The sequence below is a fragment of the Lissotriton helveticus genome, chromosome 12 (genome assembly GCF_964261635.1).
Source record: "Lissotriton helveticus chromosome 12, aLisHel1.1, whole genome shotgun sequence".
Taxonomy (NCBI): Eukaryota; Metazoa; Chordata; class Amphibia; order Caudata; family Salamandridae; genus Lissotriton; species Lissotriton helveticus.
The window spans coordinates 787,983,480-787,996,930 of NC_136073.1; the positions used below are offsets into that span (position 1 = coordinate 787,983,480).

A 13,451-nucleotide genomic window follows, 5' to 3' on the forward strand; every position below is an offset into this window, starting at 1 on the left:
CAATAGATTATGCTTCTTCTACGTCCAAGTGAGACCTTGTTAGGGGTTATGTTCAGGGCTATGCAGGTGGGCTTAGCAGAGGAAGGCTTCTCATACAAATTTGAGGCACCAAAAATTCTACAGCTACATTTTCAACAGACTTTAACTGAACCTTCAATGGTGTTACTTTGTGTAATGAATGTTTATGTGCCTGAGTTATTTAATTGCCTCTCTTATCTTACCAGAGAGGTATTGACATCCTGTCCATTACACAAGTGTAAAGCCTTGCTATGAGGCCATAATGGTAGAAGAAGCGACCTTCAACATCTAAGAGGCTTTGATTAACACCACAGGAACGGACACACACATATCGTTTGATCCATCAACATTTGACGATGTCGAACTAAACTGCATTGAGACACTCGTAGAATCCTACAAATTGGGCAAAAAATCCTGCAATTAGTGTCAAACTAATAACTTCAAACATATCACACAAAACAAAAACAGATGTGGAAGAATACACAGACTGAACTTTCACCACTGATTGACAATCACAACCTATAGCATTTTAAAATAACCTGCCAATCTTAATATTAATTTAGTTTAATACATATCATGAGTGCATAAGAGTGTTGCACACTGACCACAGCAATAATTTGTAAACTCTGCTCCTATGGTTCTGGAGTTCTGACTTCACAGCATACATAAATGCGCCTAGTAGTTCCTTGCAACATCATAGGAGCACCCCTCTGATACTTACGCACATAACATATATGCTTCCCTATAAATCATGCTCTCCAAACCAACAACAAAGAATGATGCAGCATTTTACATGTACGGCTGGAAGTTTTTCCAGGTTTCATGACGATGGGTGAAGCGCAAAGCTAATGATACTGTACATTACAATATGATTTGGGGGTGACGTACACAGCATTGCCAGCCATGACAGATATAGGACAGAAAATCTTTAGATTTATTCATCATGAACTGCAGTTTTGAAAAACTAAATGCAGATGTTGCATTGAAACACAAAATGCGACAGAGGCTGTCAGCGATTTCTCCCCACCCAAAGGCTAGCTTAGGTGCTTAAACTCTTCAGAAAGACACTCGGCGTTTGGGTAACAATCTCACCTCTTTCTACAGCTAATTCTTAAAAGAATTTACTTCTCTAATAAAAAAAATTGCAGCCTAATGAATTTAATTTTTTCGAGCTTAGGAACCTTCTTTGTACGTTTTCTGCCATGTTGGTCACAAAGTGACTGGTAATGCTCGGCCAGTTCATTATCTATTGCAGAAATCTGTGTGAAACCTGCAGGGGATTGGTTTCAGACCCCTAATTGTTCATCGTTTACAGTTAGATGTAGCAAGTATAATAGTTTTAATAGCAGAGTCTGTTATGGGCAGCACAGTGAAACTGGTGGTAAGCGCTAAAAATAAATATAAAAGAAAATAGTGTAGTAGTGGACGGGTGGCCACTATGTTTTGAAGCGAAATTCTTGCGATAATAGTCTTTTGGGGACCGTTGTGAACTGGTGTCTGGCTAGGAAAACTCGAGAGGCTGGGTGAATCTGTAAATGAGATTGCTAGGATTTTGGCTGTGTCTGGTATCTGCAGTTCTATAATACTTCATTAGGAGTCCTTATCCTTGGCTCCACCCCCTCCGCATGGGACTCCTGGTGGCCCTTGGAAATTCCCCCACCCTGATGGACCACACACGAAACCTCAGCATCATTCTAGGCTCATCACTCAGAATGAACCGCCAGATCAACTCTGTATCCTCAACCTGCTTCAACACCCTCTGCTTGCTTCGAAAGACTTTCAGATGGATCCCAACCGAATCAAGAAAAACTGCCATGCACGCATTCATCAGCAGCAGAATGGACTGCGGCAATGCTCTCTATGCTGGAATCAACAAGAAACTCTTTCGCAAACTCCAGACTGTCCAGAACGCCGCAGCCAGACTGATCCTCGACATACATTCCTAGTCGCAGTCACATCACCCAACACCTCCGTGATCTCCTCTGGTTTCCAGTCGAAAGAAGACTAACCGTCAAACTCCTCAGCTATGCATACAAGGTCCTCAGCTATGCATACAAGGCCCTTCCCTACACCAGACCCGCACACCTGAACAGCTGCCTCTCCTTCCACGCACCCAAATGACTCCTCCGATCGGCCCAGCTCTCTCTGGCCACCATCCCACGGATGAACAAGACCAGAACGGGATGAAAGCCCTTCTTCTTCCTCGCAGCCAAAGCTTAGAACACCCTCTCCCTCCGGCAATCTCCCACATTGCCCCAGTTCAGGAAGGTCCTCAAGACCTGGCTCTTCGAATGACCCCAGCACTCAAGGGAGACGGCCGCCTGCCCCCCCAGCGCCTTGAGACCCTCACAGGTGAATAGTTGCACTTTACCAACCCTGATTGATTGAGTCCCTTGTAAAATGTGGTGAGATGGTCCCTGCCAGAGTCCCCTGTAACATGTGGGGAGGTGGTCCCTGCCAGTGCCCCTGGCAGCACTGAGCATTGGCGTGGCAGGTGTGCCGCGGACCCTAATGCAATCAATGAAAATGGCACCCAAAACTCAGGGTAGCAAGAGCTATATTTGGCTATGGAATGGGCCCCAAGCATCCTTGGGCGAAGGACCACCAAACTAGTGGTGTTGCCTTTCTCAGCGAGAAAGACCATCCATTTGTGCATGTTTGTAGGTTCTGGGAGAGCCGGGAGCTGATACTCGAATAACATTCTTTGTAAAATATTCTGCTATTCTAAGTATATACACTTAGGAATAGTCTAGCCAGCATGAACATTGTTTCAAAGTGTTTTATCTTGTAATTGTTGCTTTACCTTTGCATTGCAAAAGGGGAACAATACCGGATTTTAAAGATTTTCCAGTTTTTTACCGACCAGTCCGGTGAAATCCTGTTTGGGTGGCAACTCTGCATTGCACTTGTGGCAGTTTCAGTGAAGCCACTTTACAATTTCAAATTCTCCCCTCTCTCCATCATTCTTATGCCGGTAAATCTTTCTGAGGAGGATGACGGGTCACGACTGGTTGCTACAAGCATAGGATGGTTCTTACAACTTCTTTCCAGGCCTCTGTGCACGTCTGCACCCGCCACTCGCGTGAACCCGGACCCTTTCCTGGTGTGAGCTCGCGCAGTGTTTACTTCCGCGTGCCCCGGCGCACCTCTGGGGACGGCGCGCGCTACGCTCCCGTGTGCGTCGAGGAAGCGCAGCGTCCGCACCTCCGGCAGGGTAAACAGGCCCAGCCCATGAGCCCAGGCACCGGGCGGGGGTGGAACTTGGACGGGCCCGTCCAGGATGCGGAGATCCTGCTGCGGCGCGAGCCGGCCTCCCTGCACGCGCCCGCGCTGCCGCAGAGCTGACCAGGGCTACCCAGGCACCCCGCGACCGCCGCGCTCCGCATTTCATCAGAAAAACGCAAGTTGAAAGCCTGTGATTTTGTATTTTTTAATGGAAACCCTCGAGGGAGGAGGGATGGCGTTCGCCTCGGGAGCTGCAGAGCTCGCTGTCTCGTATTCTCTGGTGATGGGGCGCACTTCCCCTCAATCTCCTGGGAAGTGGCGGGCGGCATTGCTGGGGAGAGTTAGTGTGGCGTATTTTTTTTATTTTGTATTTAATTTTCTGCCATCTGCAGAGTTCTAACTTTTTTCCAGGAACGTGCGCGTGGGGATCTTTCCCCTGCTTTGTCTTTGCTTTCTGAGACTTGTAGTCTTGTTTTATGTTATTATCAGTGCTTTAAATGTAAAAAGAAAAGTGCCAGTACTCACCAAATTGATTGAGTGTCTGATAGGGACGTGGCTTCGAGTCAGGTATTTAACAATAGCGTCATTGTATTTATTTATTTTATTTACTTGAGTTTTATATAGCGCTGGCTAGACCCGGATGTATCAGAGCGCTCTACACGAGGAGAGTTACATAGGTTACAAGTTACACATTGTTACTTTTCTTATTCAGTGCAAAAGCCCCCTAGTGACTTTCTGCTACGTTCCTTCATATGTGCAGAGCGTGATTGGTGCTTTTTGCAGTTTTATATAGTGCGAAATTGGCCAAAGGGCATTAAAGCTTTTTACTTGAGAAGCAGAAATTTTAGATGAAAACATACTTTTTTTTAGTTTTTATGGTACGGGGAGTTTGCCTAGAATAACAGGATTGGATTTCAACTCCCCGTGCCATAAAAACAAAATAAAGTATGCTTTTGTGTAGAACTTGCACTTCTCATTTAAAGCGCTTTAATACCCCCCTGCCAAGTGTGCACTATACATAACTGCAAAAAAAAGTACCTATTGCGCACTGTACACATGAGCCAAACTTGGCCTAAGGTGTTGGGTGCTCCGACAGACAATGACGAGTACATTCCAGCGCAGCTGCCGTACACTGACGGCGCAAAAGTTCCAAAGTGAGGAGCTCTGTCTGTCAAGCCACATCTCCTTACTGCTGTCACACTGTCAGTTAAAAGTGTAAGGTAGCAGTAGCAACCTAGCGCAGGAATACACTCACTATTGGATGTCAGAGCATCTCACAGACACGCTCCCTCCGAATGTATTCAGCAGCACCTGCGCTGCATGTACCCATACCTCAGAGCCTGACCCCAACATTCCTCTAGGAGTACCGGTACTCTCTTGACACAAGGGGAAGTTCCGGTACTCTAGGGGAGAGAAGTGCCGGTACTCAGTACCGATGAGTACCTGCCCATTTAAAGCACTGGTGGTTACAGGGCCAGCTTTAGGGCAGTGCGACCTGTGCCGCCGCACTTGGCGCTGACCTATGAAGGGGTCGCTGACCTCAGGGGGAGGGGCGCTGTGTTTAGCAATAACTTATGATTGGAGAGATGTGGGGCACTTTCGTCGGTAGTGAGAGAATCCGAGGAGGCGGTCATAGAGTGTGGGGGTGCCAAAAATGATTGTCGCACCGGGCACCATCAGCGCTAAAGTGGACCCTGGGTGGTTATAAAAATCGGGACTGGGTGGTTATAAAAATCGGGACTACAAGATCCAGAATGCAAAGTTGAAACCTGGGCTAGATGAGGAGCTTGTCACACACAGACCCGGGAAATGTGAGAGCTCAGCGTCCCGATCGGTTACGTGAGTGTGATTTTATGTCTTTTGCCGATTTCTTAATTCTACAGCTCTAAGAATGCCGGGAATTGTAGTTGCACCTTTTACCTAATATGCATATTTTCTACAGTTACTACCAAGGCTTTAAGTCGGATGAAAAAACTTGGAGGGGGAAGGGGGTCTCTCAAAGCGGCGTGGCCGATGTAATTAGGGCGTGGATTAAAACACCTAAGCTAAAAGTGGTTGCTTAGTATAGTTTGAAACCTGACTGGTAGTTTGCTGCTTCTGTCATTGCATCCAGATGTATAATACAAGTAACAATACACTTATAACAAGCCAGGACTATTGGCTTTGCCAATGGTTTTTAGTTGCATAAGATAAATATAGGCAACAACTATTGCTTCCTTGTATAGAATATTGAAAATGCTTCAATTCTCAAATGACTGTCAAAGAACTATAACGAGTTTCTTTGTAGTTAAATCAAAACCAGTAAAGGGTGCTGGTGCTGCCAGAGTTAAGATTTTTTTCCATCCTGAGGTTAATGGCAAAAATGGAGAGCCTGATAGGGACCCGTCTCAGCATCTGCCTTTTAGAACTGCCAGTGCTGAGCACGGGCAGGACCCGGCCCACTTAAAGCCCTGGTTACTAGCATACATATTATCCTGGATAGGCTGTCTGTAGGGACTCGTACAAGTGTCCTTGGATGAAGGGTTGCGCTGGTGATGACCAAAGCTGCAAATAATGCATTTTTTTTTTTCTTGAGTGCACACAACTAACCTGAATAACCACCGGATAACCTGCTCTGCTAGCTAGCCAAATATAGTTGTTGTAGGCCGTATGATGTTTGGTGCATGTGGCCACACACTTTTTCTTATCTTGATAAATATCGTATGCCCTGAAACCATTCAACAGATAAACCAGGAGCTGTCCACCAATTGCTGCCATTCTTGTCTCAGAGCCTTCCTTTGTTCACTGGTCCGAGCTCTCAAGCTCCCAGGTCCTAGTGTGAGTACCTCATCCTGTGCAGGAATTACTTTGCATTCTGGGACTTATAGTCATGTGTTTGCCCTTATAAAACCTGGCCTGCATATCCCAGAATGCAAAGTGAAAAAAGACAGACTGGATGAGCTATGCTCTATGTAGTGTATTTGTAGAGCGCACCTGTTACTCCAAGGAGTGTCCTGGTGCTAGTGCAGAGAGAGCAGTCAGAGTGAAATGGGAGGGAGGCACCTAGGGACTGGAGAAGAGCCAGGTCTTGAGTTTTTTCCAAACACAGGTGTAGCCTTGATGCATTTGAGCGTCAGTAGTTTATTCCACAAGGAGGGGCCCCCGAAGAGAGAAAGATCTGCCCCCACCTTGCCTTCCTAACCCGCAGAACTTTGGCAAGACAGAGATTTGCAGAGCGGAGGTGTCACTGAGGAATATAGAACTTAATTCTATTTTGTAGATTGCCCAGGCTGGTTCCGTGTACAGCTTACGGAGTAAAGAGCAGTATCTTAAAGATGATCCTTTTTCTCACCGGGAACCAGTGGAGACTCTGAAGAAGTCCTGTGGCATGGGAATTATGAGGTAACCCAAATATAGTACGAGCTGCTGCATTTTGAACCAACTGCAGCCTAACAAACAGGTATTTGGGTAGGCCCATGTAACATCCGTTCCCATAGTCCAACCGTGATGTGATCAGGGCTTGGATCACTTGTTGTCTGGCCGTAAAGGACAAGAGATACAGGAACTTTCGCAACATACATAGCAGGACAAAACAAGTACTCACCACCGAATTGACTTGGGTGTGAAACAGCAATTGTCTGTCAAATTTAATGCCCACGTTTTTCACCGAGGAAATTTGAGTCAGCAGAGGAGAGGCATCAGATGGCCAGGACTGACAAGGTACTTCAGCATCTAGACCGAAGAAGAGGAGCTCGGTTTTTCCAGCATTACATTTAAGTTGATTTAAAGATAGCCCCTTAACACTGCAGTAAGGCATTTATGGATGTTATCACCTGGGAATGCCTCATTCTTCTTCCAAGAAAAGAGCAGTTGGGTGTCATCAGCATATGACACGATCTTGATCCCTAGTGACGCCGACAGTGTGACCAAGGGAGTGAGATATACATTAAATAGAGTAAGGCTCAGAGCCGAGCCGTGTGACACTCCAACCGTCAATTTACGAGAGTTGGCAGAAAAAGGGGGACAGCACACCTCTTGTCCTCTCTCCTCAAGAAAAGATGCTAGTCATGTACCTTGGAAACTTTGAAATCTGACCACTTCTTGTCCTCTCTCCTCAAGAAAAGATGCTAGTCATGTACCTTGGAAACTTTGAAATCTGACCACTGTGCATGCTATTATCCCTACCACTTACAGACCATGTATAAACTCAAATACTGGACGCCGCTGCAGACCTTCCACCATTTTCTTCTCTGCCCCAGGCCACTTTCTGGTCAGTGCCATCATTGCCGGACGCAGGGCTACACACGTAATTTTAAAAGCATTAGCAAAGGCAATAGGTCTGAGAGTCATGTGATAACGCATGAAGTTTTAGCACATTAGAATGGGACACACTGGAGGGAGACAGCAGCAGACTGAAAAGGCTATAGTTACAAAGTAGTCCCTCATTCAGACCAATACAAGCACTCAGGAAGAGGTGGAAGGATACACTCAGAGATCCACTGGAAATAGGCGAGAGATATATTTCATTGGGCTGAGCCAAGACCTGATTAAGTCTGAAGCCAAAAGCTGAAAAAGGCTGGTTGAAGAAAGCCAATGGTATATTGCAGCAAAGGGTCTGTTTGAAGGCTGCACTTTCAAAACAAAGATTTAAATAAAAAGAGAGGAGTTTACCACACTTACAATAAACTTGTGTTGAAATATATAGCATTATAGATTGGTAGCTGTGATTAATGGGGATGTTTTTCACCAAGGGCTTCTGAGCGAAGTAAATTGACAACACGAGTGAAGCTGTAGTTGCCTATGATGTCACGAACACTCCATCTCCAGCAGTGCTTGAAATGGAAAAACAGAAGTGCAGGCACTCTGTAACAGAGCCCCTGCTTGTTTCTGAAAAGTGCCAGTACTCTCCAATTAAAAGTATTACGTCTCTCTTGAGCAGTGCAGGTACTCTCCCTCTCAAAATAAAAAAGTGCAGGTACTCCGTACCGGACAGTACCGGCCCATTTAAAGCACTGATCTCCAGACTTAGAAACCTCTCTCCTCCCTCTTTTCCCTTTCTCTTCCCTGGGTCACAGTTTGATGACGAAAAATGTGTTACAATCCATAAAAATGAGTGCCAGGGCTCGCCACCTTCAGCTGCTGGCAGAGATGAAGCACTGTTTTGGATTACTTGCTGCATTCTGGCCCGGTCACAACAATGGAGGCCTCAGTGGTTCTGCGCCGGTCCATTATGGTGATGCTGATTCTGAGGAGGAGGGTATGGCTGTGTAGGGACACCTACCACAGTAGAGCGCTGAAGAGAGAGAATATGGCTGCTGCTTTATGAAAAGACTCCTGCCTTCCTTTCATCTTGTGATGTTTCATATTCACTTTCTCTTTCTCTTTCTCTTTTTCTCTCTTTCTCTCTTTCTCTTTTTCTCTCTTTCTCTCTTTCTCTCTTTCTCTTTCTCTCTTTCTCTCTTTCTCTCTTTCTTTCTCTCTTTCTCTCTTTCTCTCTTTCTCTCTCTCTCTTTCTCTTTCCTTAGTGTAAAAGAATGAGTGCCGGTGCCCAAAAGGTCTTCTCGGAAGCCCGGCAGGCGCTATTTAATGTCAGTGAGCTGAATACCCAGACTGCTAGGGCTGAATCCACCTCAGACCTCTTTAATCCACTACCAGACACTGTCTGCCCCTATGCCGCTCTGGCAGTTTTCAGCTTTTCTCCCTTGGTGATGTTTTTTCTGTCTTTCTCTTCTTTCTCTTTTGTGTGTTCTTCCCTCTCTTGCTCTCGGGAAATGTCTGAGGACAAATAAGTGCCGGTCCCCAGAAATGACTGCTGGTACCCCACCGGCAATAATTAAGTACTGACCATAAGCCTGGTGCTGACTTTTTCAAAATGGTTTCCATTTTATTTGCGTTACAGTCAGGCTCTGACTTTCTAGAGACAGGCGGTCAGTAGAGGCAGCGAATCTTTGTCAGATGAGTGTATCACCATTAAAGAGCTAAATAAATGGGACTTTTTGTGAATGTAATCCTGTCATACACTAATTTGTAATGTGGACACATTTTAAGAGCAGCACAGAGTATTTTTTTCGGAAAAGAGTGCACTCGTACTTCAGAAATCTTTTATACACTTTTTTTTGCAGTTTCATATAGCACAAACTCGACCCAAAGGTATCCGAGAGCTTTACATGAGCACCAGTTGCATTGACGGACAAGTTCAGTTAGAATGTTTTTTCTTCAATTTTTAAGCACGGGGAGATCAAATGATTTTCCCATAATCCCAGGATGTTTGAGCCTCTTGCTAGACAAGAACCATGGTTCCCCAGCTTGAAAGTCAGCCTCTCTGGCCATTAAGCCACACCCCCTCGTTAGGTCGCCCTTAGCTGTTTGGCTGCAAAAGGCCTATTATGGGCATACCAAGACGTCACTGTGGCTTACCGTCCTCCCATTGCTTGGTTTTATTGTCACTCTGATGTACTTGTTTCTTAATGGATGGCGTTCCTTATCCTAGCTTGTTTGTCCCTCCTCTGAAGCTTGGCTTCTTTACCATCTCTCTGACTGGCTGGCTACTATCCCTCCACTGCTCATTTTAGGGGATTTGTTTTCTTTTTGGTTAAAGAACACATGATAGGGCATGTATTTTCCAGCTCTCTCCTCTTCCCTCAGCATGGGCATCAGGCCCACCTGGGTGTTCCTATAGAGCAGAGTGTCTTCCCCTGAGCTCCCATCGTGTATCCCAGACTCTGTGATGTGTCCAACAGGTATCCACCGGGGTCCTTTATTAACACTGGCTCGGTCTCATCATATCCAGGTGCTACAATGGACCAAGAGAACGAGGAGCTGCTGGGGGTTCTCTTCGGACAGCAGGACGAGCTCTTCTCCAGCAGTACGTTCCCAGACGCAGAGAGTGGCACCTTCCCGCTGTCCGAGCATGTGTACCGGGCTGCAGCGGAGAAACTCTTCGAGGAGTGGTCCGTCCATGAAAACCGGGTAAGGCTGAGTCCAGTGCATGTACTTTGGGAAGGCTGTGGCAAGAGGTGGGTTCAGATGGATGGAGCTTGTCTTGGTGTTGCTACAAATTTACAGGCTTGGGACAGTTGCAAGGGACGAGTTGGAGAAGGTAATACGGATTGGGCTAGGGGCAGGTTTAATTGAGGAGTAGGGCAGGTGCAGAGTGACAGATTGGGGTGACTTTTTGGGGTGGGTACTAAGAAATGGACTCGTGTTCGGTTCTAAAAGATGGGCAGGGAGCAAGGACAAGCGATGGACTGGGAGATAAAATGGATGAACCAGGGCAGGTAGAAGAAATGATCTAGGCAGAAGCGAGAGGACTGGGGTTGGGGCATGCACAGATAGTCTGAAAGAGGGCAGGTAGAATTGGATGGGTTTGTGGCAAGTCAAAGTTTCACTGGGTTTTTTTGGGGAACAAACTTCAAACGGAACACACACACACAACATCTCAGACCTGTCAGCCAAACTCAGAAGCAAAGCCCCTGTAATATTCTAATGCATCATCACAATCAAAGTAGCAATATTCAACCCTGCATTTAAAAGGGATAAGATTGGGTGAGGGTAGGGGTAAAAAGAGTGGGGTGGAGGGAAGGGGTAATCAAGAGGACCTTTTAGATCCAGAAATAGAACTGATCCACACAGTGCAAGCACAGGATCTCCTACTTTCCACGTCACTGGCTTATGTTGACAGACATTATCCAACAGTAACTCGCCATCAGCTAAGAGACAGAGAACAAGTACTGAACGTGCACAGCTAGCCACTATTGTCCTGAGAGGGAGTCACCCACATTTCGGCCACCAAAAGAGATACATCTCCCTTTTCTATGTCACCTTAGATCTAGCTGGGCGCCACAGTGATGCCTCAACTCCACAGCCTAACAGCTTCTATTGCCCGAACTGGTACTACTTCTCTTGTGTCTCAACGCTTACATCCAGAAGTACTATAATCCTCTTATTCTTGCTGTGTAGACTGTTTCAAAGAGTTGTCATTTTAAAGTCTGGTGCACCGATCCCCATGTCTTTTAGCTTCACAATAGTAATACCCCTTGCTGCGTCTTAGTATGGTTTTGAGGCTGTAGGGCTGTTGGAAGCATTTTTAGGCCAAAGCATGTTATGAGACATTTTGTCAGCTTGCAGTGGGCTTATAACCCGCCCCTTCCATACCATTGTTTGGCCTTATTGTCACTCTCATTTTCTTGATTCAGATTTGCTAGATCATGGGGGCTTTCCTTCCTTTTTATGTGTTTGTTCCTCCTCTGGAGCGTGAATACATTACATGTGACATTCCATTGCTCACTTTTGAAACACAACTTTTTAAGTACTCCACAAGGGTGCATGTGTTTTCCAGCTGTCTCCATTGTACTTTTATCCCCCCTTCGCCGCCCTCCAGGTACCTCTCTCTTGCCCTCGTGCTTCCCTTCCAGTCTCTGCCTATGTTGCTTTCTCACCGGTGTGCTTCTCTGAGCCACCTCCAAATCGCTCTTCCACCCACTTGCTCCGCACACCCATGTCTGCTGAGTTGCTTCTGCCCACTCACGCCCTTCGTGTTGCTTCCACCCAGGCATGCCCTCCGTTTTACTACTTTCTCGCCCCCACGACCCGTGTTGCTTCTGCCCCTGCCTTACTTCGAAGTGCGTCACCCCATTAACCCTCCTGTCACGTTTGTCCCCCGAGGCTGCTTGCCCCATGTCGCTTGCCGCCCCCCCACTACAAATACAATGCTTTAGTCCGCTTTTTTTACCGTCCCAACTGGGATGAGTAATTAAAAAAAAAAACGGCATCATTTTGTGGGCACATGCATGCAGCCGGCTGCATCAGAATTGCATTTTTTTGTTTTATTCTTTAGCCGTGCTGCACAGCATCTGCTATGCTGTGCTGCATGACTAAATACAAGTAGCAAAGTCAATAGGTCCAAAAGGCGAGGTCTATTGGCTTTGCCAATGCTTGTTCTCTAAGGGTGCTCATGCAGTCTGAGGGGATCAGATAATCTGCAAATAAGGCTTTAATGAGAACCCCCGAACTCGAGCATTTGTGCATATTCTTGCAACTGAATATGTGGCATTCCTAGTTCTAACCTTAGGCAACTTTCCCTCAGCCGGGTCCAGTGCTAGTAAGGTCTCCAAGTGGTCCTTGAGGGTCCCCTGAGTCAAAAGGCTGGGGATGTCCACTGCTGGACAGGCTGGCGGCTCGAATAGTGGGGTGAGCTGCGGATACTTACCGCTGGACAGACTGGGGCAAGTAATGTTCTGGGTGAACACCGGGTAAGGCAAACTCTGCAACTCCTGGAGGCGGAGGGTAAGGAAGTAAAGGAAGCGGAGGAGCCTGTCTGGCTGCTTGGCAGGTGTAGACAAAAGAGAAAAGATCAGTTAAGCCCAGAGGGCAACCTGGCCTACAAGGAAGACTTGCTAATCTCTCACCAGGCAGGTGTAGCAACCAGTGGTGCAACAGGTTTAACGCCACCAGGGCCTGATAATTGCTGTATTTTACTATGCATGCTGCAGTTAGGGACGCTTATTTTCCTTTCTTTCACTTGGGCCCATGGCACCATGGCTATGCCACCGGATGCTTCTGAGAGGCTGGTCAGGCAAGAGTAGAGCCAGATGCCTGACTCTCTTAACTCTGCCTCACCTAAATTTGAGACAACAGCCTCTTGGGAATTTTCACATTTTTTCAGAATCCCTCATATAGAATTTTGCCCAATAGAAATATCTTGTTCTCTCAATATTAGCTAAAAGAGATTTCCCTTAGCTTATGTGAAATATGTTCTTTCATAAGTCTCAACTAGTGGTTCTCAGAGTAGAGCGGTACTTGTTAGACAAAATTATTATTGCATGAGGTTTTTGCATTTTGATGTATTATTGTTAATTCTATAATCAGATTGCCCAAAGTAATATGTTTTTTAACATTTTAACTGGTTTGAAACAACACAAAAAGATGAACACTTTATTTAAATTGTCTTTAAAACAAAGAGTTGTTACTGCCATTATTGCAGGATCCCTCTGTTAAATAATGCAGATAAACAGACTCTGAAAAACACACACATACAGACATCCACCGACTTGCACAGACTCTCTCACAGACATCCACACCCCTACTTCCCTCCCACAACGAAAGCTACCATTATTAAATTGTATGTTGGTGGCCAGGGCGTATGTATAGTAGTAAAGGGATCACTGCTGTGTTGCCATGCCTTGCTTACCCCCCCCCCATTTGCTTGCTTCTACTGACTGTACCATGTG

At 46.2% G+C, this 13,451-nt stretch overlaps 1 protein-coding gene across 1 annotated transcript in view; it reads left to right on the forward strand.

The window, feature by feature from the left end:
- Positions 1 to 3,148: 3,148 nt before the first annotated feature.
- CREB3L4 (cAMP responsive element binding protein 3 like 4) overlaps positions 3,149 to 13,451 on the forward strand; it is a 50,899-nt gene continuing 40,596 nt past the window's right edge. The window contains exons 1-2 of the mRNA XM_078668525.1: positions 3,149 to 3,418; positions 10,013 to 10,191. Of these exons, the coding sequence (XP_078524651.1) occupies positions 10,021 to 10,191 (171 nt within the window). The 5' untranslated portion in view covers positions 3,149 to 3,418; positions 10,013 to 10,020. The remainder of the gene's footprint in view (positions 3,419 to 10,012; positions 10,192 to 13,451) is intronic.